General features: G+C 41.5%; 3 protein-coding genes across 8 annotated transcripts; all 3 read left to right on the top strand.

Moving 5' to 3' along the window:
- Positions 1-1634: 1634 nt before the first annotated feature.
- klf11a (Kruppel like factor 11a) lies at positions 1635-5174 on the top strand. 2 transcript variants are annotated; one of them, XM_080831941.1, is made up of 4 exons: positions 1635-1803; positions 2949-3191; positions 3358-4303; positions 4414-5174. In XM_080831941.1, the coding sequence occupies exons 1-4, from the start codon at positions 1762-1764 to the stop codon at positions 4707-4709; spliced, it is 1527 nt and encodes a 508-aa protein (XP_080688067.1). In that variant the 5' UTR covers positions 1635-1761; the 3' UTR covers positions 4710-5174. The 2 variants fall into 2 exon arrangements, with proteins under 2 accessions (XP_080688067.1, XP_080688068.1); XM_080831942.1 differs by having other exon boundaries at positions 1666-1803; positions 2953-3191.
- A 4394-nt stretch (positions 5175-9568) lies between these two features.
- On the top strand, positions 9569-12698 carry rrm2 (ribonucleotide reductase M2 polypeptide; the record flags this gene model as incomplete). Of its 3 annotated transcripts, none has more annotated exons than XM_080832692.1 (9): positions 9569-9661; positions 9914-9976; positions 10546-10656; positions 10758-10874; positions 10972-11105; positions 11439-11533; positions 11623-11861; positions 11981-12094; positions 12260-12698. In XM_080832692.1, 9 exons carry the CDS (start codon positions 9569-9571, stop codon positions 12410-12412), a joined length of 1119 nt encoding a protein of 372 aa, XP_080688818.1. In that variant the 3' UTR covers positions 12413-12698. The 3 variants fall into 3 exon arrangements, with proteins under 3 accessions (XP_080688818.1, XP_080688817.1, XP_080688816.1); XM_080832691.1 differs by having other exon boundaries at positions 9914-9982; positions 10516-10656; XM_080832690.1 differs by having other exon boundaries at positions 9914-9982; positions 10513-10656.
- A 3424-nt stretch (positions 12699-16122) lies between these two features.
- Positions 16123-19245, top strand: LOC308360143 (ribonucleoside-diphosphate reductase subunit M2-like; the record flags this gene model as incomplete). Of its 3 annotated transcripts, none has more annotated exons than XM_080831920.1 (9): positions 16123-16215; positions 16450-16518; positions 16959-17099; positions 17240-17356; positions 17717-17850; positions 18225-18319; positions 18424-18662; positions 18790-18903; positions 19093-19245. In XM_080831920.1, 9 exons carry the CDS (start codon positions 16123-16125, stop codon positions 19243-19245), a joined length of 1155 nt encoding a protein of 384 aa, XP_080688046.1. The 3 variants fall into 3 exon arrangements, with proteins under 3 accessions (XP_080688046.1, XP_080688045.1, XP_080688044.1); XM_080831919.1 differs by having other exon boundaries at positions 16956-17099; XM_080831918.1 differs by having other exon boundaries at positions 16953-17099.
- Between the last annotated feature and the right edge of the window lie 1925 nt (positions 19246-21170).

Raw genomic sequence — 21170 nt, 5'->3', positions numbered from 1 at the left:
TTTGATGGTCTGGATTTCACAGTATGCCCCTATACCACCAAGACTTCCATTAAAATGTATTAAAGTAAGATGCATTAACAAAGCCTTTCAGATTTAAAAAAATACGTTCCCACGATGAAACTGAATGTCAATAACATGATTTGAAAACAAATGGTAATGCTGCTGACTGTTGGACTGTTGGACAAATGTAGCTCCTCTCGTCCTGAAAGGGAGTGGCCCTTAGTGGTGAGAGGAATATACATTTCCTTCAACTGGGGGAGCCCTCCATTTATGGTAGCATACACTGGTGTGGGTGAGTTTTGCTGAAATCATTTATGTTAAACACAACTGTCCATTCACTTCCTTTACTGTATATCTTTGGAGCTGTCCTTAGGAACATCCTCAAAAGTTACAACATATTGGAGCACATACTGACAACCATCCTTCCAACCAGAAATTAATATCTATCGCCATTTAGATTCCATATCAAACTCGAATGAGTAGCCTACAACAAAGACTTTTACATCTATGCCTACTCTAAATGCTTAAAACCACAACAAACTACAATTGTCCTGAAGTCCGTCGCTACAGTTGCTCTGATTTACAGACTTGATGATCTTTCCACCAGTCCCACACAAGACCATTCATGTCCTGTCTGCTATAAACGGTCTATAACATTAAAAAAGTCTAGGAGTTAAATTACAGCTGCAACAAAGACGTCCAACACAGCTTGGGTTTCTTTAAGGATGGTTTACAACTCATCAATGTCTTGTAAAGCTTCAAGACAGAAACAGCTGGTGAGCTAACTGGTGGGAATTCATTGATCAAACAGATGAGGTATTAAGAACAGCCAAACAAGTATAAGTAAACAATAGGCTATATTATATAACATTTATTCTTTTCAGTGTGTTTTTAGAAAATGTTAAAAGTTTCAAACTAAATTGTTGATTATTGTTATTACAAATCCGTATAGCCTATTTTCAAGCCGTTTGTAATAAACCGAAGTAGGCTAGTATCGATTATCTCCATGGTAACTTTTACGGTCAAACATTAAACTTGAAGCGGAGAGAAAGCCCAAAACAAACGAAGTCACTGGGGTGTTTTCCTATGTCTGTTGATGCCAAACATGTGCCCTGTCGCTAGTGACCTAATGACTACTACAAATTAAAGTAGGCTACCATGACTGTAGATAGGCAACAACAATCGCGCCTAATAACACTTTATTGTTATCCGTTTCCCCGTCTTTGTTATTATAAGGAACACGTTACGGGTACAATGTAGCACTTTATGCGATCTCCGGCTGCGCATGACTCGTTTCCCTGGCATTGCAAGCCAGACGCGTGCAAGTATCTCACAATTCCGCTTGTTCGCCGCTCCGACCTTTCCCCCAGTCTTCGCGAACCGAGTTCATCGGGTTTACTCTGACACCGCTGACTCCTAAGTTACGCCCCCCAACAGCCACGCACCCTCTTTCCTCCAATCGGCCTTCGATCACGTACTGATCACGCGCTACATTCCCTCCCATTGGCTGACAGCCGCTACACCTTTGTTTTTTGATTGGTAACATGTTACCACCCGCTATTCTGCAATGAATTTTGTTTCTGTTTTTTTCTGACTTTCTTTTTTTTTACGTCTCCCCACTTGATTCACTCAGCTGAGGTTGGACGCTGCCGCTTAAAGTGGTTACACTTATGAGCTTAGGACACACGGAGTAGAGTCGCAGGGCAATTGTCTCTTTTCTTTGTTGACTTTTAATATATCAAGAGGTTGTTTTTGCTCCATATGCTGACTTTTGCGTCAGGTCTGGTCTCGGAGTCCTGTCGGGTGAGTTGATAAAAACTGGTCACTGAAAGTGGGTTGTAGTTTGCTGTTTGCGCATCTGTAGTGGGCTGTCTGAGCATTGTTTTGCCTTAACATTGCAATATGATGTGTCCAGCTTGCATGCTTCAAACATCCCATCTATACCCCAGGAACCTATTACACTTAATGAGATGTCTAAATTAAGGTCAAGAGTAAAGATGTGTTGTTAAACCTTTTAAATCCAACTTCGAAAAATTAAATATATTGCATCTCTGTGTTCGGTATCCATCAATACTTCCTAAATGGTTATAGCCAAAGGGGAACACTGGGGAAAAGCTGTCGCAAAAAAACATTCTTGTGTATAGGCTAGCATGAACCTAAGGCCCCCCTCCTTTTTATAGGCAATTTTACAATCAAATATGTAGTCAACATATGAAGTAGCGGTGTGGTCTTGTTTAGTTAGCACTGTGATTCATGACTAGATTTGTTTTTATCATGGGGGGACATTAATGTTAAGTTGAAACTGAAACATTACTTTGGCCTCCGGAGCTATGGACAGCATATAATTTATAATTGTATGTCATATATGTTTTTTGGTGGTCTTTTCGGTAATTTGCAGTAGAGAGTTATAACAAATGGAGGTGTAACCTTAATTCAATACTTCCTGATGCGGGTTCCACCCCTGCACCACCGCCGTTGCACTCACATGGCCCGTTCGGTTAGAGAGCACGTCACTGTTTAATCTATTTCTGGAGATGGGAGGTTCCCGGTCTCATAGTCAAATGTTATGTGAGACGCTGGGTGTTGCCGCGCTAACTGTCGAGCACCCCCCCCCCCCCCCCCCCTTCTCACTCCTGCCCCTGAGCGGCGGGAGCTATACATGCAGTTGTGCATTTAGCAGATGCCTCATAGGCCACTGAGTAACTTGCAGAATAGGTAGTATACAGTGTCACTCTATGCGCTACAGGAGAGGTGCTTTGTGCGCCAGAGTTGACCAAGCATTTTGATGCATTGCGTACTGCATTCAACTATTTTCTGAATAGACCAAATCCTCTCCTGGATTAGTGGGTTTATATTTGTGATCACTCTGACCTCTAATGACTATTGATTAATTAAAGCTTAGCCCTGTGCTGTATTCACAAAGGTTTTGTTGATGCTGTACCCCTCAGGTAGACACAACATACTGTGCAGTGGAAATGGAGAGGAACCGACATGACAGCGAGAGGTCCTGCTCTAGCATACTGGAACATCACGATCTGGAAGCTGCTGAAGCTCTGGTCTGCATGAGCTCATGGGTTCAAAGATCACACAAACCACGCCCTCTCACTCCAACCTCAGACTCCTGTGACTCATTGGTACTGCATCCTGAGGTCACTGAGTCCCCCAAAGACATGGTCTCACTGTCCTCACTGGTAAGAACATGCGGAACTAAGGATCCTAAATCCTTTTCCCAATAATGATCTTATAATGTGTCTTGTCATGGCATGTCATGTGACACACAAAAAAATCAATTTGATGTAGTCGTGTTTTTTTCTGTTTATTTGATGTCTAACATATTTCCTTGTTCTTCCCTTATAGTGTATGACTCCACCTCACAGCCCCAGCTTTCCCGAGACCTCGACCACCACTGTCCAAACCCTCTCAGGCCCACGGTCAGTCTTACCACAGCCCCGGCTCTGCTCAGCTCTGCCTGGTAGAAATGCCAACCACACTGGTTTACAGCCAGGCACCATCACCTCACCTGCTTCACCATTAACCCAGGAGACTACGGCAGGGTCACAATGCAGAGCCATGGCAACTAGTGTCATCCGCCACACAGCAGACAGACTATTCACTGCCCACATTCCACCTGATTCCACAGGACAACAGGTGACACTGGTGGAGGCAGAGAACCAGGGACAGCAACTAGAGGCCTGGGGGAGCTTTACATTGTCCCCGATGGTCCCCCTGCAACCTGAGGCACAGAGCAGCCCTTGGGCTGGGCCAGGGATGGAGGTTTTTACCAAACCCCCCTCTGAATCACAAGGCCCTTTCACTGCGTCGCCACCTCCTCCAGTCTCACCCTCCCAGCTCAATACCTTGCCCCAGTGTTCCATGTCCAGTTCCCAAGTCCTCTGCCAGGTTTTTCCAGTGAATGGCCAAACGGGGATAATCTCTGCGTTTGTCCAGGCACCAGTTCAAATGCAAACCACCAACGGCCCAAAGCCCATTCTTCCCCAGTCGCCCTCTTCCTACCCCCAGCAGGTTCTTGTGGGTTCTCCTGTGGGCCAGGGGACCGTGATGTTTGTGGTACCTCAGTCCTCCTTGTCTCAGTCACAGCCTGGGTCACAGAGTGTGGTAACTCTGGGCAACACAAAGCTTCTTCCCCTAGCCCCCGCTCCAGTATACATGCCCTCAGGTCAGAACGGACCCTCCACACAGGTAGACTTCTCTCGCAGGCGGAACTATGTTTGCAACTTCCCTGGGTGCAAGAAGACATATTTCAAGAGCTCTCATTTGAAAGCACACCTCAGAACTCACACAGGTTGGTCTAACTGATCTGTTATATGTCTTGATAAATAAATAATGGATTGACTGCAACAAGAACTAGTATCAATTTTAAGTAATTGTTTATGTGTTTTGCTTTTTTAACAGGTGAGAAACCTTTCAGTTGTCACTGGGAAGGTTGTGATAAAAAATTTGCGCGTTCAGATGAACTATCCAGACACCGGCGCACACACACTGGTGAGAAGAAGTTTGTGTGTCCAGTGTGTGACCGGCGATTCATGCGAAGCGATCACTTGACCAAGCACGCTCGTCGACATATGACCACCAAGAGGGCCTCAACATGGACCTCAGAAGTACGTGACCTCAACAAAATGGCTGCTTCCAAGGCTCCACCAACCATCTCCTCTGTACCTCTCAGTGTACTTGTACCCGCCTCAAACTAAAAACAAGTCTTAGGCCGTATGGCCACCTCAGGACAATATCCCATTGAGCATCTATCACGGGGAACATAAGTGACAAAAACAAAATGGCTGCTACTCCAACAGTGGACAGAAACAAACTGACTTTGCACTGGATTTTTAAATACATTGTTGTTTATACTTTCTTTATATGGATTTTTGTTTACTTTTGTACAAGTACATTTCTCAAACTTATGCACTCTTTTTGCCAAAGCCTTCACATTACAGTATGTTATCTGTTACTCCTTGTCTGTCTATGTATATTTGTATATAATATCTATATATGAATGTAATGTGTACTCCATCTTGCATTTAATGACAATATATAAATACATAAATGTTATTGATGTGCTTAAATCTGTAAGTGGACAGTATTCATATATGTGATACCATCAACTGTCTTGTCTTGCTTTGCATATTATTTAATAAACATTTGTTTTTAAAAGTATGGACCATCATTGTAGGCCTGTTGTATGCTGTGTACAGTCCTTCTCACCATTATTGGCACCCATGAAGATTAAGTACAGAACGTGGAATATCTCCTGAAAAAATGAATCAAGTGAAACTACTTTTTTCTATAGAGAATTTGTGTTTGATTATAAAGAGAAAATGATAAACAACAATTTAAAACAATAAACAATGGGGGGGGGGGGGGGGGGGGGGTAAATGTAAAGCTTGCTGTGCCACTGATATTGGCACCCTTTGTTGTAAATCAGTATGGAAACACATTATGACTCACCTGTGGTAAATCACACATGAGAATCACCTGTGATACATTGTGCCCATGTGAAATGAATTAGCCAATGAATGATGACTTCCGTGTTTTAAAAAGCCACCTGTTATACCCTGTTCCTTTGTCACAACGTTGAAGTCAAAGGAGTTGTCTGAGGACATCAGAAGGGCTATTATTAGCATACACGAGACCTCCAAAGGGTATAAGGCCATCTCCAAAGACCTTGATATCCCTGTTTCAACAGTGCGTAATGTTATTAAGGAGTTTGCCAAGCATGGAACTGTCAAGAACCTCCCTGGACGTGGGGGAGGAAGAGAAAAATTGATGAGAGAAGTCTTCGAAGGTTGGTGCGAATGGTGGATAAAACACCACATCAAACATCCAAAGACCTAAAGGCCATCCTGGAACAGTCTGGGGTCATGGTTTCAACAAGTACCATACTCCACACACTGAACCAATCAGGGCTTTATGGGCAGAGGCCAAGGAAGACACCATTGAGGAAGGACATATAAAGGAACGACTGATCTTTGCCAAAGTGTGCCTGGACAAACGCAATGAAACTTACAAGGAAAAGAACACCCTCCCAACAGTTAAGCATGGTGGAGGATACATAATGCTGTGGGGCTGCTTTGCTGCATTTGGTACTGGAGGCCTTGACTGTATCATGACCGCAGATAATTATCAAGAGATTTTAGAGCGAAATGTCCTACCCAGTGTAAGTTAACTTGCCTTGAGTCGAAGATCATGGGTCCTCCAGCAAGACAAAGACCCAAAGCACACATCCAAAAGCATGCAGGAAAGGTTGAAAAGGAAAAAATGTACTGTTTTAAAATAGCCAGCAATAATGAGTCCTGATCTCAATCCGATTGAACATCTTTGGGGGGGTGAGCTGAAATCTGCTATTGAGGAAAAGAACCCTGCAAACGTTCAAGAGATTGAACAAATTTCAAAGGAAGAGTTGGAGAAAATACCAGCTGAGAAGTGCAAGAAGCTTATAGATGGCTACAAGAAATGTTTGGTGGCTGTCATCACTACAAAAGGGTGTGCAAGCAAATGTTAAAGAGGGGTAATGTTATTGCTGCACATTATTTTTTTTCTGTTTCTTCTTTGAAATACCAATATGCAAGTTGAAAAAGCAATTTTCTTTGTTAAATTACTTTGGACCTCCAATTAAAAGATCCTGATATAAATGTGGTACATTCCATTATTTCTGAAGATATTGTACCGGTTATGCAAAAAATGAAGGGGTGCCAATAATGGTGAGCAGGACTGTACATTCAGGAAAACCGGACCGACCTAATTATAACTTAACACTGTAAATATAATCTATAGCATAGTGATATCACACTAATACAAATATTCATTAAAAAAAGCGCTCTGGCCAAATACTTTATTGAAAATATCAACAAACAGTGGGAATGGTTGTATCAGGAGAGCTAGCAGAGATTATTCACTAACATGAAGTATCCTGTTACACAACACGATTTCTCCCAGTCCTCCATACACCGTCTTTGAATAACACCCAGTAACAAGCCTCCGCAAATCAAACTGGATTGTGGTTGTATGGTTAGGGGGCGCGACCAATCGTAGAAAGGGTAGAATTGCAACATGGTTACAGGCTTTTGATTGGTTTACCGCAATGCCCGCCCATTTGCCTTACTGACCGACTTTCCCCAGATAAGAAAAAGATTAGGGTACATTCTTTATCCTTCATAGTCAACGTTTCAGAACCAATGAATGGAATATATTTTAGTTGCTGTGCGCGGAAAAAAAGCTCACTGCTGGTTGTGGTCAATTGCCCATGAAAACAAGACGTCAACACCACATTTTGAACACCCTCTCTAAAAATGCTATTCGAAAATCACCAGCACTCATCTTTGGAATTAAAAGTTTTAACTGAAAACCATTAGCATTTTATTCCCATTAGATATCAAGTGTGCGAATAAATGTAAATGTTGGGGCAATGAGTTCCTTTGTGTTCCATAACAAGTCACTTGGGCTGCGCGTCAGCATTGGCCTACATATTGCATAAGCTCAAACGTGGGTCATGCATGCTTGACTCCTCGGTGCGAGAATACGTGCAGCAGGGGCCAAATGAACACATGTAAGATATGTTAACTACTCTTAACTACTGGCCAATAATTACTTTAAGGCCAGAGTATGAAGGACTATATTACGGACAATCCACCTGAAACAGAATGCAGCTATTTGGAACAGATCTTATTCTGTTCTGGCACGAGGTCGATCGTTTTAGCCACATTTCTCAAATCCATAGTTACTAATTTTATTTGCACCACCATGGTGATATTTGTTTAAAATAATAATAATAATAATAAAAAAGCCCATTTATAACTTCCAAATAGCCTACCTCCCAACTCCGCATAGGTGTTTAAACTAACAATGAGTAACCTGCGCCCCCTGGTGTCTAAAAAGCCGGATCGTCGGATAAAGTAGTTTCCAACAGCTGGTATGAAAACAATGGACTATTTAATGGACACTAGCGATTTTGCTTTACCTAAAGGCATCGGGTTGGCATTCTAAAAACAAGCCGTGGTGGAGTTGCGCCTATAAATGTACTGAACATCATGTTTACTGTAATCGACGTCCATGACTATGAGTAGGCTATTGTATAACCCAAATGCTGTGAAACACCTCCAACTAGAGTCCCCCTCTCAATTATCACGTTGTTCCGAAAGCAGGAGCTAAAGACTTTAGTTTAACCGTAATAGGCTAGATAATTCTTAAGAGATTTCTATCATTCGATTTCAGCCAAGCGATACTTTGTGTGAATGACATTCAGCCAACCACTAGAGGGCAACACTCCAAATATGACCCTCACTCGCATCGTGAGTTTTTTTGTCTTGTAAGGAGAGACTAACAACACCTCGATTTTGCGCCCGAAATGGACAAAGGTACATTTGGGAAATATCTGCAGGGATTGTATTGTACCATACTTCCATACACAGCCACGAATATAAATGTAGCAATAACTGCTTAACATAATATTAACGCAAGTATTGTAATGAGAGACTATGCAGGAAATTCCTTTGCCCGCCAAGCCCCCATGGGTGACTTAGAGCTTTGTTAGATTTTTAGTAACATTAACCACCCAACATGGCTTGTCTGACTGAACTATAAGAGGCAATGGTCATATAAATATAGTCTTTATTCACATAGCGTCCAAATATGCAAATGTATGGGAATGGCAATTACATATGCGTTGTAAACAGTTTGCCAACTGGCGGAAGTCCTTGTTAAAAATCCTTCTTTGCTCTCCATTTCTAGCACAAAAAATACATAGTGAGTTGATCAAGTGCAATGCAGTTAATGTAGTCTAAATGTTTTAAGGCACAGAATAATGCAATTTAGAGAGCTACTTTTGTTTACCAACGACGTGGCGGGAAAACGTGCCAAACACAACACATTTAGACGATTTATCTTGCTCTATTGCTTTGGTTTGAGATTTTGCCTATGAGTCAGATAAAGGGAACACTGTATGATAACTTAAAAAAGTCCCCGAATTAAGTTATTTTGCTAGTTCGAACAGGGTTATTAAGTCTTGTCATCGGTCTACCAGGGCTATGTTTGAATCAGCTGTTTATTAACATTTACATGTATCACCTTAATAATTATTACAACATGAGGTTATTTAGACTTGTAGCGTTGTACTTAGTTTTTAAGTGTATTTTCTCTAACTCAAAAGCGCGCCTTTTTTATAGTTAAAGGTTTGTTGTTTCGTAACATCGTTACTTTATTCGTTTCATAAGGTACACACAAGGCATTCGAAATTCCCGCAATCTGAAAGTGACGTAGCGACACGAGGTCGCGATGTGACTGGCCAGAAATCTAACAATTTAAAGTGCCCCTTTTCTATTGGGTTAGCTCGTTCAAGCGCCAAAGTTGAAATATAAAGGGTGCTTTTCCCTTAGGTCTTCATTAGGTTCCTTGTAGTTGAGAAGATAGCTTGTTAGTCAACTAGTCTCGCTTCTCTATTTCTGTTACGTGTGTTTTTACGTTTTATTTTAGACAACGCTCGTTTACCTCCACACAAGACGTATTTGTAATATAGTTGTATTTATTGAAATCGGTGCTGCTCTTAATCTACCCGAAAATGCTATCTACCAGGACCCCGCTTTCTGCGAAGAACGAGAACATCGTCTCTACTAAAGTTGAGGGCATGTCACTGACTGACAAAGAAAACACAGTAAGTATAGAAACCTTTTAATATCAAGTACCGTGTGGGTATGTAGAATACTGACTGGTAGATTAACTGTGCTGTTTGAGATCATTTTTTTGTCGAATTGAATGTTGAAGTTACTGACTAGGCTACTAGCTAACTTGACTAGGATGGTTAACAACGTTCTTGTTTAACTAAGCAAAATGTTGGTTAGAAGTGAAATAACACTTAAGGCACCCATGTAAAGATTGTTAACATTGGCTTTCTACTTCTTTCCAGCCCCCAAGCCTGAACTCTACTCGGATGTTGGCCTCCAAAACCGCGCGTAAAATCTTCGAAGATTCCGAGGTAATTGTTTTTTTTAACATTAACGAACGTCAACGTACACTTTAAATTAATCAGCTTGGGCTACAGTAACTTGCTTATGGTGTTAAATTATTAAATAGTTTGAGGTTAAAGTTAAGTTTCTTTTGATGCGCGGCACTTTGGCGCCAAGTGGTTTTGAGAACGTTTGTATTTCACGTGAATCATTAGGTTACCAGGGCACATAGCTAATACGTTTGAGTAACTTTGAGTTTCTAACATATTCATTTAAAGCTGCGTTATAACATCAAACGTGTCATTGTCTTGGTTTACACAACCCAGCCCGCTGATCTTACGAAAGGGTCTCAATTGGGGGAAGGGCAGTATGAGTTTCTTGTGTAACCTCAATGATTCCTAGTTAGCTTATCCAGCTATTTTACTAACATAAGACTGGCTGCTGTTCACTGCCCTGCTGAAGCGAGTATATTAACTTTTGAACAACGCAAAATGTCGGTCTGCATCAATCCTGAATTTGTAATGATCGATGACCTTTCTAATTCTTTGTTTTAAAATAGACTCGGCCTACGAAGACTACAAACGCTACTGAAGAACCACTTCTGAAGGAGAACCCACGTCGCTTTGTCATTTTCCCTATCCAGTACCATGACATATGGCAGATGTACAAGAAAGCAGAGGCCTCTTTCTGGACTGCAGAAGAGGTGGGGTTTCTTTAATTTTCTTTGATTCATGTAAGTTGTCTAGACCTACAAATATCCATGTGTTCAGGGTCAACTAATCTCTTCCTCTGGTATATTTTAAGGTTGACCTTTCCAAAGACCTCCAGCATTGGGAATCACTGAAGGATGAAGAGAGGCACTTTATCTCTCACGTGTTGGCATTTTTCGCTGCCAGTGATGGCATTGTCAATGAGAACTTGGTAAGCTTAGATGTTGTACAGACTGAGTCATTAGACTTGTGTGACAAGGCTGTAGGAAGGGTGTTCAATGTTCCTGTCTTCATTGTTTTGCCACTAGGTGGAGCGGTTTACCCAGGAAGTGCAGGTCACAGAGGCACGTTGCTTCTATGGCTTCCAGATCGCCATGGAGAACATCCATTCTGAGATGTACAGCTTGCTTATTGACACTTACATCAAGGACCACAAACAGAGGTTAGTCCCAAAAGGATATCCTGACCATAAGCTACTTTTTGGCTGTGATGAGACGCGCAGGGGTACGGACCTCAGCTAATAATGGGAGCTGAGTGTCGGTGGCTTTACTCCGGTCAGCAGGCATGTGGTCAGCTGACTGGTGGCCACTGGCATGAAACAGTCGCAAGTCTGAGCCACTCCGAAGATTTTCAATTTTCCTTACAATTTCCTTTAGCAGCATGACTAATGAAAGCATGATTATAGTCTTGTTGAAACTTATATTTAGCTAACAATGCCATATGATGTTGGTGCTGAAGTTTTTCTTATTCTTATTTTTGTTGTGATTACCTGCAGGGACTACCTATTCAATGCCATTGAGACAATGCCATGTGTTAAGGAGAAGGCTGACTGGGCTATTAACTGGATTGGCAACAAGAATGCAGAGTTTGGTATGTTTAACCTCTTTGACTTTTACAAGCCACTCCTCATTCCTTGGACTAAAGAGCAAAGACTTAAAGTTGCGTTTAAATTGTTCCAGGTGAGCGAGTGGTTGCCTTTGCTGCTGTGGAGGGCATCTTTTTCTCTGGCTCATTTGCATCCATTTTCTGGCTGAAGAAGAGGGGTCTTATGCCTGGCCTTACTTTCTCCAATGAGCTCATCAGCAGAGATGAGGGCCTGCACTGTGACTTTGCCTGCCTGATGTTCAAGCACCTTCAGAACAAACCATCAGAAGAAACTGTCAGGAAGATAATCATGAATGCTGTTGAGATTGAGCAGGTAATTGATTCATCTTTTGAAAAAAAAAAAAAAAGCAATTGAAATATTTTTGATATGGTAAGTAAAGTGTTTTTTAAAAGAGTAATTCATTTATTTTAATTGTTCTATTCCTGTCCTAGGTATTCTTGACGGAAGCTCTGCCAGTCAAGCTGATTGGAATGAACTGTGATATGATGAGGACCTACATTGAATTTGTCGCAGACCGACTGATGCTGGAGCTGGGTTTTGAGAAGGTAAACTTCTTTTCCATAGAAAGTGTTTGTTGGCTGCCCATTCAGAGCCCCAGTGATCAAGTAAATGTATGAGTCATCCTTTCATCACTGGACTGAAGTGGTATGAATGAAGTTAAATGGATTGGGTAAAGTCTAATTTTAAATACGCTTTTTACCTGTCTGCAGATCTACAGAGTTGAGAACCCCTTTGACTTCATGGAGAACATCTCGCTGGAGGGCAAGACCAACTTCTTTGAGAAACGTGTAGGAGAGTACCAAAGGATGGGTGTTATGTCTGGCACCACAGATAATACCTTCACGCTAGATGCTGACTTCTAAAACTGTTGATGGGCCTGAACTTCCACCTGCAGTAGCAACCTGTCTTAATCTCGCCTCCCTTCATGACTTCTAGCCTGCAGTAGTTGACAGTAGAGCTTGTAGTGAGTTAGTATACCCTGCACAGTTCCTCTTGAAGGGAAGGGAGTTTGGAAGGAGTCTTAAGTGTTGGTGACGGGCCCTGAAATGCACCTACACCTGGAAGATGGTGTTTCCTGTCATGTGCACTTAGGCTACCTCAGAATTGTCATCTGGGTTGGGAAACCTGGATAGGCACCACTTGGCACATTTGGATACATCACATTTCATGTGTTTTTAATGTTATTTGGAGTGATGCCTTTTAATGTATTTATCAAGTTTTTGTAATGCATTTACAAAAACGGTTTTGTGCTGTTTTATAATGGCCTGTTTATACTTTTTTTTTACAGTGACTTGTTTTTTGTTATGTTGGTATTGTAGTTGTTTGCCTTATGTTGTACTTTTAGTTTTCAACTTGTAAATAGAGAAGCATTTTAATAAAACTACAGCCAATACTTGATTCTTGGATGTTTTTACAATTACTAAGTTTATTCAGTTTTTGCGTTTGAAAGCTGGCTGGTTGAGCACGAAGGCATATTTCAGAGGGTGCCTGGACTTGCGTGTACAAACATGACTTCTGTGTGTGTCACTTGTTCGCTAATGTGACAATTGTGGGTAAGTAGGGCAGAGGTCTGTACGGCGTGAAGTAACGTTATGAATTTGGACTCGATAGCATTAAAGGGTGGCTTTCAGTGACAAGCGGGCCCCTCAAAATAGCACGAGTTTGCCGACTAATCGAAAATAAAAGATTACTGTAAATTTAAACTTCAGCGATTAAACACGTCATTAAAAATTATTTTATAAAGGTGTCTGGAATGCAGCACACGGTGTGTTTCTTTGCAAAGGATGTAGCTAGCTATTGTAAACCAAATCCACCGAATTAATTGAAGTCCTCTTGTACGAGCAAAATTGTCTAGCTGGCAAGTGGCTAACGTTAGCAATTCCAGATCTTGGTTAAAATTGGGTTATTTCAACCCTGCACTGTGTAGTCCTCCAAGACATGTGCAGTGCATTCCTCCAATTTCATAGGAAATACGCTAAAACCAGAGGGTTGAGAAGTTTAACTAAATGTTTTAATTTTACATTTGGAATGGGATTTTATTTTGTGGAGTGATCATAGATAATCGTTTATTTAAATAGACATTACTTTTGTATTAACAATGTTTTGTCATATATGACAAGGTAAATGCAGGAAGTGAAAATAACCAACCTTTCCAGTTTATTTCCATGGAAAGTTTCCAACTTTGAGTGTTCCTGGAATTGAATTTACCCTTAGAAATGTACGCTGTTTGTCTCTGTATTTTCTAAAATGTTCACTTTTAGATATGCAATGCTTTTTCCCATATCAAATAAAACGAGCTACTGGATCTCTGGCTCCACATTTGTTAGCGAAAAAGGTGCAATTGGTAAATGACAAAGGTGCAAAGTAACATTTAAAGGTACATTTAAATACTTAAAGAATAAGGTGCAGATATATAAATACAAGAATATAAATAAAACAGATGCACAGAAATTAAATATAGTTAATACAAGCTGAAATATTGCCAGGCATTGAACATCGTCTGTTTTAGCTTTTTTTTTTTTTTTTTAGCAAAAGAGATGTTGAAGGTAGGTACCTCAATGTAGGTAATGAAGCATAAGGCACATAGTCCCCTTGAAGTTTGGCTAATCTATTCCTCCACTGTGTTTTTTTATGTGCCGTTTCTGACCAGCCTGTAACATGGCTGAAGGTGATTAGTGACAGGCAACAAGCCCTGGCAAAAGAGTTGTTTCCCATAGGTCTGCATCAGGCATGAGCCGCACAATGACACAGCTTTTTGTTTTCCACACTACAGTGTCACAGAACTGTGAAACAGTCACAACGATGTGTGTCTGTTCTTGTTTGTGGTACCTGTGTGTGCGTTTTAATTTCAGCGTTTCATCATTCAACTGCCTAGAAAAGTCCTTATCAGCACAGGCCTGCATGATGTTGTGATCTCAGTGCTTGGTAGGGCATTTCATTTCCACACAGCCTTTCCTACAACAACTACAGTAGACAAGTGCGTCAGGGGTCGCACCTAGTTCAGGGAATGAGGAGTTGATCAGAATCATGAGAATCAGAATTGTTTTTATTGCCTATTAGGTTGACGCAGACCGGGAAATTTGCTTTGGCAAATATTTGTAATATTTACAGAATATGAAATATGAAAAGGAGGAACTGTGCAGTTTATGCAGGAATGTGCAAAACAAGAGTGCAATGTGCAAGATAATGTAATGTGTGTTAATGTATCACATGAGTCAGATATTGAGACTTTAAGAATGGATAAGAGTCCGTGTCGGGGGGAGGGGGGGGGGGGGGGGGTGTCCTGGGCCTTGTTGAGGAGGCCAACTGCAGCTTGGAAGAAGCTGGTCTTGTGGCATGAGGTTTTGATCCTCATGGACCGCAGCATTCTGCTCTAGCTGAATACCTCAGAGAGTAATACAAAATAAATAAATGTCCAGGGTTGGAGGGGTCTGAAGAGTCTGTCGACGTCCCTCACTTTCGTAGGGGAGGAGGGGGGGCTCTGAGGTGGGCAGCTGTGGAAAGGCGCAGGCCTCTGCTGTGGTGGGGGAGGTACTGTTGATGGGTTGGAGCTGGTGGGTAATCTCACAGGGGATGGTTTCAGGACTGTCCCATTGTCTTTCACAGTGGCAGTGAATATCATTCAGGTCGTTCGCCAAGTGTGAGTCGTTAGTGGAATGGGCTATAGGCTTACATTTTGTAATTTGCCCAAGCCCTTTTCCAGACAGAAGCAGCGTCGTTGGCTGGGAACTGGTGTTGGAGCTTCGAGAGTACAGCCGTTTAGCTTCTCTCACCTCCTTGCTAAACCAGATGCAACGATTATGAAACAACAGTACTCCACTTTCATCTCCAGGTGCCGCAGCTCTCTCTGAGTGGACATAGGAGTCCCTTACTGTGCCCCCATGGTCTCCCCCCCATTTGATGGGCCAACATGGACACACTTCTCAACAACACCAGTCATGCACGTCCAGTGAGCGCTCTACACCTCCCCACTGGATTTCAAGATAAGCCAAGGCTGAAGAGGCTTTTGGCTGAGACACATGAAGACATTAAAGCAATAGAAATAGATTTTAGAGAAAAATATATAAATGTATCGTTAATAGACAGTAATTTGACTGCTGTAAAAAAAAAATACCACTTTGAAAAGTACCATGTAAGTTAAATTCCATCACAGTAACTAGTTATATTTCAACCATTGGAGGAGAGCGAAGGAGTCCCATATCTGGGACACCTAGTGGTTATGCCTACCCATCAGGCATCCCAGACCAGCTGCCTTGTAGCCCCATATGCAAAGCGTTTCGAATGCTTGATTGGCGCTCTAATGACGTCGGTGGGCGAACTCAATTGGGTAAGCCCTTTTCAAGCGCCAATGTTGATATAAACAGGACACCTTTACCCTTGGTCCTTCATTCGAATTCTTGTAGCTGAGGAGATAGCTTGCTAGTCTCCAACTAGATTGCGCGTCTATCTTTCTTTTACGTCTAGTTTTACGTTTTATTTTAGATAACACTCTTATACCTTAATACAAGACGTAGGCCTATTTGTAATATAGTTGTATTTATTGGTCTCGCTGCTGTTCTTCATTTACTTGAAAATGCTATCTACTAGGTCCCCGCATTCGGCCAAAAACGAGAACATCATCTCTACTAAAGTTGAGGGCATGTCCCTGACTGACAAAGAAAACACAGTAAGTGTAAAAACCTTTTAATATCATGTACCATGTGTGTATGTAGAATACTGACCAGTAGGTTAACTGTACTGTTAGAGAACGTCTTTGTCGATGTTGAAGTTACTGACTATAGGCTGCTAGTTTACTTCACTAGGACGGTTCTTGTATAACTTAACCAAATGTTGGTCAGAAGTATAACATTTAAGGTTCTCACGTAAAGATTGTTAACATTGGCTTTAATTTTTTTTCCAGCCCCCAAGCCTGAACACTACTCGAAAGTTGGCCTCCAAAACAGCGCGTAAAATCTTCGAACATTCCGAGGTAATTGATATTTATTAACGAATGTTAACCTGCTTATAATGTGAAATAATTTGACGTTGAAGTTAAGTAACCTTTGATGAGATACTTTGGCGCCCTGTGGTTTGGACAACGTAGATGTAGTTACATTTGTTGTTGTTTGTATAGAAAAGTTTTTTTTAAAAGACTTATCTTGGTTTACACAACCCAGCCTGCTGATCTTACGAAAGGGTCTAAATTGGGGGAGGGGCAGCATGAGTTTCTTGTGTAACCTCAAGGATGCCTAGTTAGCTTATCCAGCTAATATTACTAACTAAGATTAAACTAACTGCGAAGTGACTGCCGTGCTGAAGCGAGCATATTGACTTTTTAACACCGATAGATGTTGCTCTTTATCACTTGTCCATCCTTAATTGGTAATGATGGGATGACCTTTTTCAATCTTTGTTTTAAAATAGACTCAGCCTACGAAGACCACAAAAGCGACCTTTGAAGAACCTCTACTGAAGGAGAACGCACGTCGCTTTGTCATTTTCCCTATCCAGTACCATGACGTATGGCAGATGTACAAGAAAGCAGAGGCCTCTTTCTGGACTGCAGAAGAGGTGGGTTTTCTTTGTTTCTTTTTGTTGCCATTGATGGCATTGCCAATGACAACATGGTAAGTTTGTTGTGTGTGTTGTCTAGCCCTACAAATATCCATGTGTTCAGAATCCACTAATCTCCTCCTCTGGTATATTTTAAGGTTGACCTTTCCAAAGACCTCATGCATTGGGAATCGCTGAAGGATGAAGAAAGGCACTTTATCTCTCACGTGTTGGCATTTTTTGCTGCCAGTGATGGCATTGTCAATGAGAACTTGGTAAGCATAGACGTTGTACAAATTGAGTCATTGGGCTTGTGTGTGACAAAGCTACTTTTTGGCTGTGATGAGACGCGCAGGGGTACGGACCTCAGCTACAAATGGGAGCTGAGTGTCGGTGGCTTTATACCGGTCAGCAGGCATGTGGTCAGCTGACTGGTGGCCACTGGCATGAAACAGTCGCAAGTCTGAGCCACTCCTTAGATTTTCAATTTCCAACACTTTATTTCTCACGTGTTGGCATTTTTTGTTGCCATTGATGGCATTGCCAATGACAACATGGTAAGCATAGACATTGGCTTGTGTGACGGGCTAGTGGAAGGGTGTTCAATGTTCCTGTGTTCATTGTTTTGCCACTAGGTGGAGCGGTTTTCCCAGGAAGTGCAGGTCACAGAGGCACGTTGCTTCTACGGCTTCCAGATCGCCATGGAGAACATCCATTCTGAGATGTACAGCTTGCTTATTGACACTTACATCAAGGACCACAAACAGAGGTTAGTCCCAAAATGATATCCTGACCACAAGCTACTTTTTGGCTGTGATGAGACGCGCAGGGGTACGGACCTCGGCTACAAATGGGAGCTGAGTGTCGGTGGCTTTATACCGGTCAGCAGGCATGTGGTCAGCTGACTGGTGGCCACTGGCATGAAACAGTCGCAAGTCTGAGCCTCTCCGTAGATTTTCAATTTCCTTACATTAATCAGAATGACTAATGAAAGCATCATAGTCTTGTTAAAACTGATATTTCCATACAAGTGTCAAATCCCTGGTGCATAAGTGCTTAGGCCTTAAAACACACCCTTGACAAATGCCATATGACGTTGGTGCTGAAGTTTCTTTTTTAATTCTTTGTTGTGATTGCCTGCAGGGAGTACCTGTTCAATGCCATTGAGACAATGCCATGTGTTAAGCAGAAGGCTGACTGGGCTAGGAACTGGATTGGCAACAAGAATGCAGCGTATGGTATGTTCCAACCTCATGTACTCTGCAACCTTATGGTCTTTAGGCCAAGGAATGATGAGTGGCTTGTTAGTCAAAGACTTAAAATTGCGTGTGACTTGTTTCAGGTGAACGAGTGGTTGCTTTTGCTGCTGTGGAGGGCATCTTTTTCTCTGGCTCATTCGCATCCATTTTCTGGCTGAAGAAGAGGGGTCTTATGCCTGGCCTTACTTTCTCCAATGAGCTCATCAGCCGAGATGAGGGCCTGCACTGTGACTTTGCCTGCCTGATGTTCAAGCACCTTGTCAACAAACCATCAGAAGAAACTGTCAGGAAGATAATCATGAACGCTGTTGAGATTGAGCAGGTAATTGATTCATCTTTTGAAAAAAAAAAAAAAAAAAAAAAAGCAATTGAAATATTTTTGATATGGTAAGTAAAGTGTTTTTTAAAAGAGTAATTCATTTATTTTAATTGTTCTATTCCTGTCCTAGGTATTCTTGACAGAAGCTCTGCCAGTCAAGCTGATTGGAATGAACTGTGATATGATGAGGACCTACATTGAGTTTGTTGCAGACCGACTGATGCTGGAGCTGGGTTTTGAGAAGGTAAACTTCTTTTCCATAGAAAGTATTTGGTGAGACTAGGGCTGTTTGTTGGCTGCCCATTCGGCGCCTTAGTGATCAAGTAATTGTATGGGTCATCCTTGCATCACTGCACCGAACAGTGGTATAAATGAATGAAGGTAACTGTATTGGGTAAAGTCTAATTTCAATATGCTTTTTACCTGTCTGCAGATCTACAGAGTTGAGAACCCCTTTGACTTCATGGAGAACATCTCGCTGGAGGGCAAGACCAACTTCTTTGAGAAACGTGTAGGAGAATACCAAAGGATGGGTGTTATGTCTGGCACCACAGATAATACCTTCACGCTAGATGCTGACTTCTAAAACAGTTGATGGGCCTGAACTTCCACCTGCAGTAGCAACCTGTCTTAATCTCGCCTCCCTTCATGACTTCTAGCCTGCAGTAGTTGACAGTAGAGCTTGTAGTGAGTTAGTATACCCTGCACAGTTCCTCTTGAAGGGAAGGGAGTTTGGAAGGAGTCTTAAGTGTTGGTGATGGGCCCTGAAATGCACCTACACCTGGAAGATGGTGTTTTCTGTCATGTGCACTTGGGCTACCTCAAAATTGCCATCTGGGTCAGGAAACCTGGATAGGCACCACTTGGCAAATTTGGATACATCACACCTTTCATGTGTTTTAATGTAATTTGGAGTGATGCCTTTTAATGTATTTATCAAGTTTTTGTAATGCATTTACCAAAACGGTTTTGTGCTGTTTTATAATGGCCTGTTTATACTTTTTTTTTTCCTTTGTTAACAGTGAGTTTTTTTTTTGTTTATGTTCTTTTTATTTTCAATTTGTAAATCGAGAAGCATTTTAATAAAACGACAGCCAACACTTGTTTGCTAATGTGACAATTGTGGGTAAATAGGGCAGAGGTCTATACGGCGTGAAGTAACTTTATGAATTTGGACTCGATAGCATTAAAGGGTGGCTTTCAGTGACAAGCGGGCCCCTCAAAATAGCACGAGTTTGCCGACTAATCGAAAATAAAAGTTTACTGAAAATTTAAACTTCAGCGATTTAAAAATTATTTTATAAAGGTGTCTGGAATGCACACGGTGTGTTTCTTTGCAAAGGATGTCGCTAGCTATTGTAAACCAAATCCACCGAATTAATTGAAGTCCTCTTGTACGAGCAAAATTGTCTAGCTGGCAAGTGGCTAACGTGAGCAATTCCAGATCTTGGTTAAAATTGGGTTATTTCAACCCTGCACTGTGTAGTCCTCCAAGACATGTGCAGTGCATTCCTCCAATTTCATAGGAAATACGCTAAAACCAGAGGGTTGAGAAGTTTAACTAAATGTTTTAATTTTACATTTAGAATGGGATTTTATTTTGTGGAGTGATCATAGATAATCGTTTATTTTATTCGACATTCATTTTGTATTAACAATGTTGTTTTGTCATATATGACAAGGTAAATGCAGGAAGTGAAAATAACCAACATTTCCAGTTTATTCCGATGGAAAGTTTCCAACTTTGAGTGTTCCTGGAATTATGCAACCTTTTTCTGAAGCCTACATTTTGAATTTACCCTTAGAAATGTACGCTGTTTGTCTGTATTTTCTAAAATGTTCACTTTTAGATATGCAATGCTTTTTCCCATATCAAATAAAACGAGCTACTGGATCTCTGGCTCCACATTTGTTAGCGAAAAAGGTGCAATTGGTAAATGACAAAGGTGCAAAGTAACATTAAAAGGTACATTTAAATACTTAAAGAATAAGGTGCAGATATATAAATACAAGAATATAAATAAAACAGATGCACAGAAATTAAATATAGTTAATACAAGCTGAAATATTGCCAGGCATTGAACACCGTTTGTTTTAGCTTTTTTTTTTTTTTTTTAGCAAAAGAGATGTTGAAGGTAGGTACCTCAAGGTAGGTAATGAAGCATAAGGCACATAGTCCCCTTGAAGTTTGGCTAATCTATTCCTCCACTGTGTTTTTTTATGTGCCGTTTCTGACCAGCCTGTAACATGGCTGAAGGTGATTAGTGACAGGCAACAAGCCCTGGCAAAAGAGTTGTTTCCCATAGGTCTGCACAGTGCTGTAGTCTAGTTTTCTGTGGTGGGTATACTGTCTGTGATGGGTCGGTGCCACAGCCCTACCCCCCACCCCCCCCCCCCCCCCCCCCCCCCCCCGGGGCCCACAAGCCCTTCCCCAATAAATAAACATGTTAGAAAATAAAGATGCAAAATATATAGCTTACAATACACATGCTAATATTGACAACAATTTCG

This window comes from Sprattus sprattus (assembly GCF_963457725.1).
Source record: "Sprattus sprattus genome assembly, chromosome: 2".
Lineage (NCBI taxonomy): Eukaryota > Metazoa > Chordata > Actinopteri > Clupeiformes > Clupeidae > Sprattus > Sprattus sprattus.
This window is presented reverse-complemented; position numbering and strand designations above follow the sequence as displayed.

Excerpts from the sequence above, each read along its gene's own strand:
- klf11a (XM_080831941.1), top strand. The coding sequence starts at position 1,762 with ATGCTGACTTTTGCGTCAGGTCTGGTCTCGGAGTCCTGTCGG. Across the intron at positions 1,804-2,948 it reads TGGTCTCGGAGTCCTGTCGG|GTAGACACAACATACTGTGC; the intron begins GTGAGTTGATAA and ends TGTACCCCTCAG. Across the intron at positions 4,304-4,413 it reads ACACCTCAGAACTCACACAG|GTGAGAAACCTTTCAGTTGT; the intron begins GTTGGTCTAACT and ends CTTTTTTAACAG.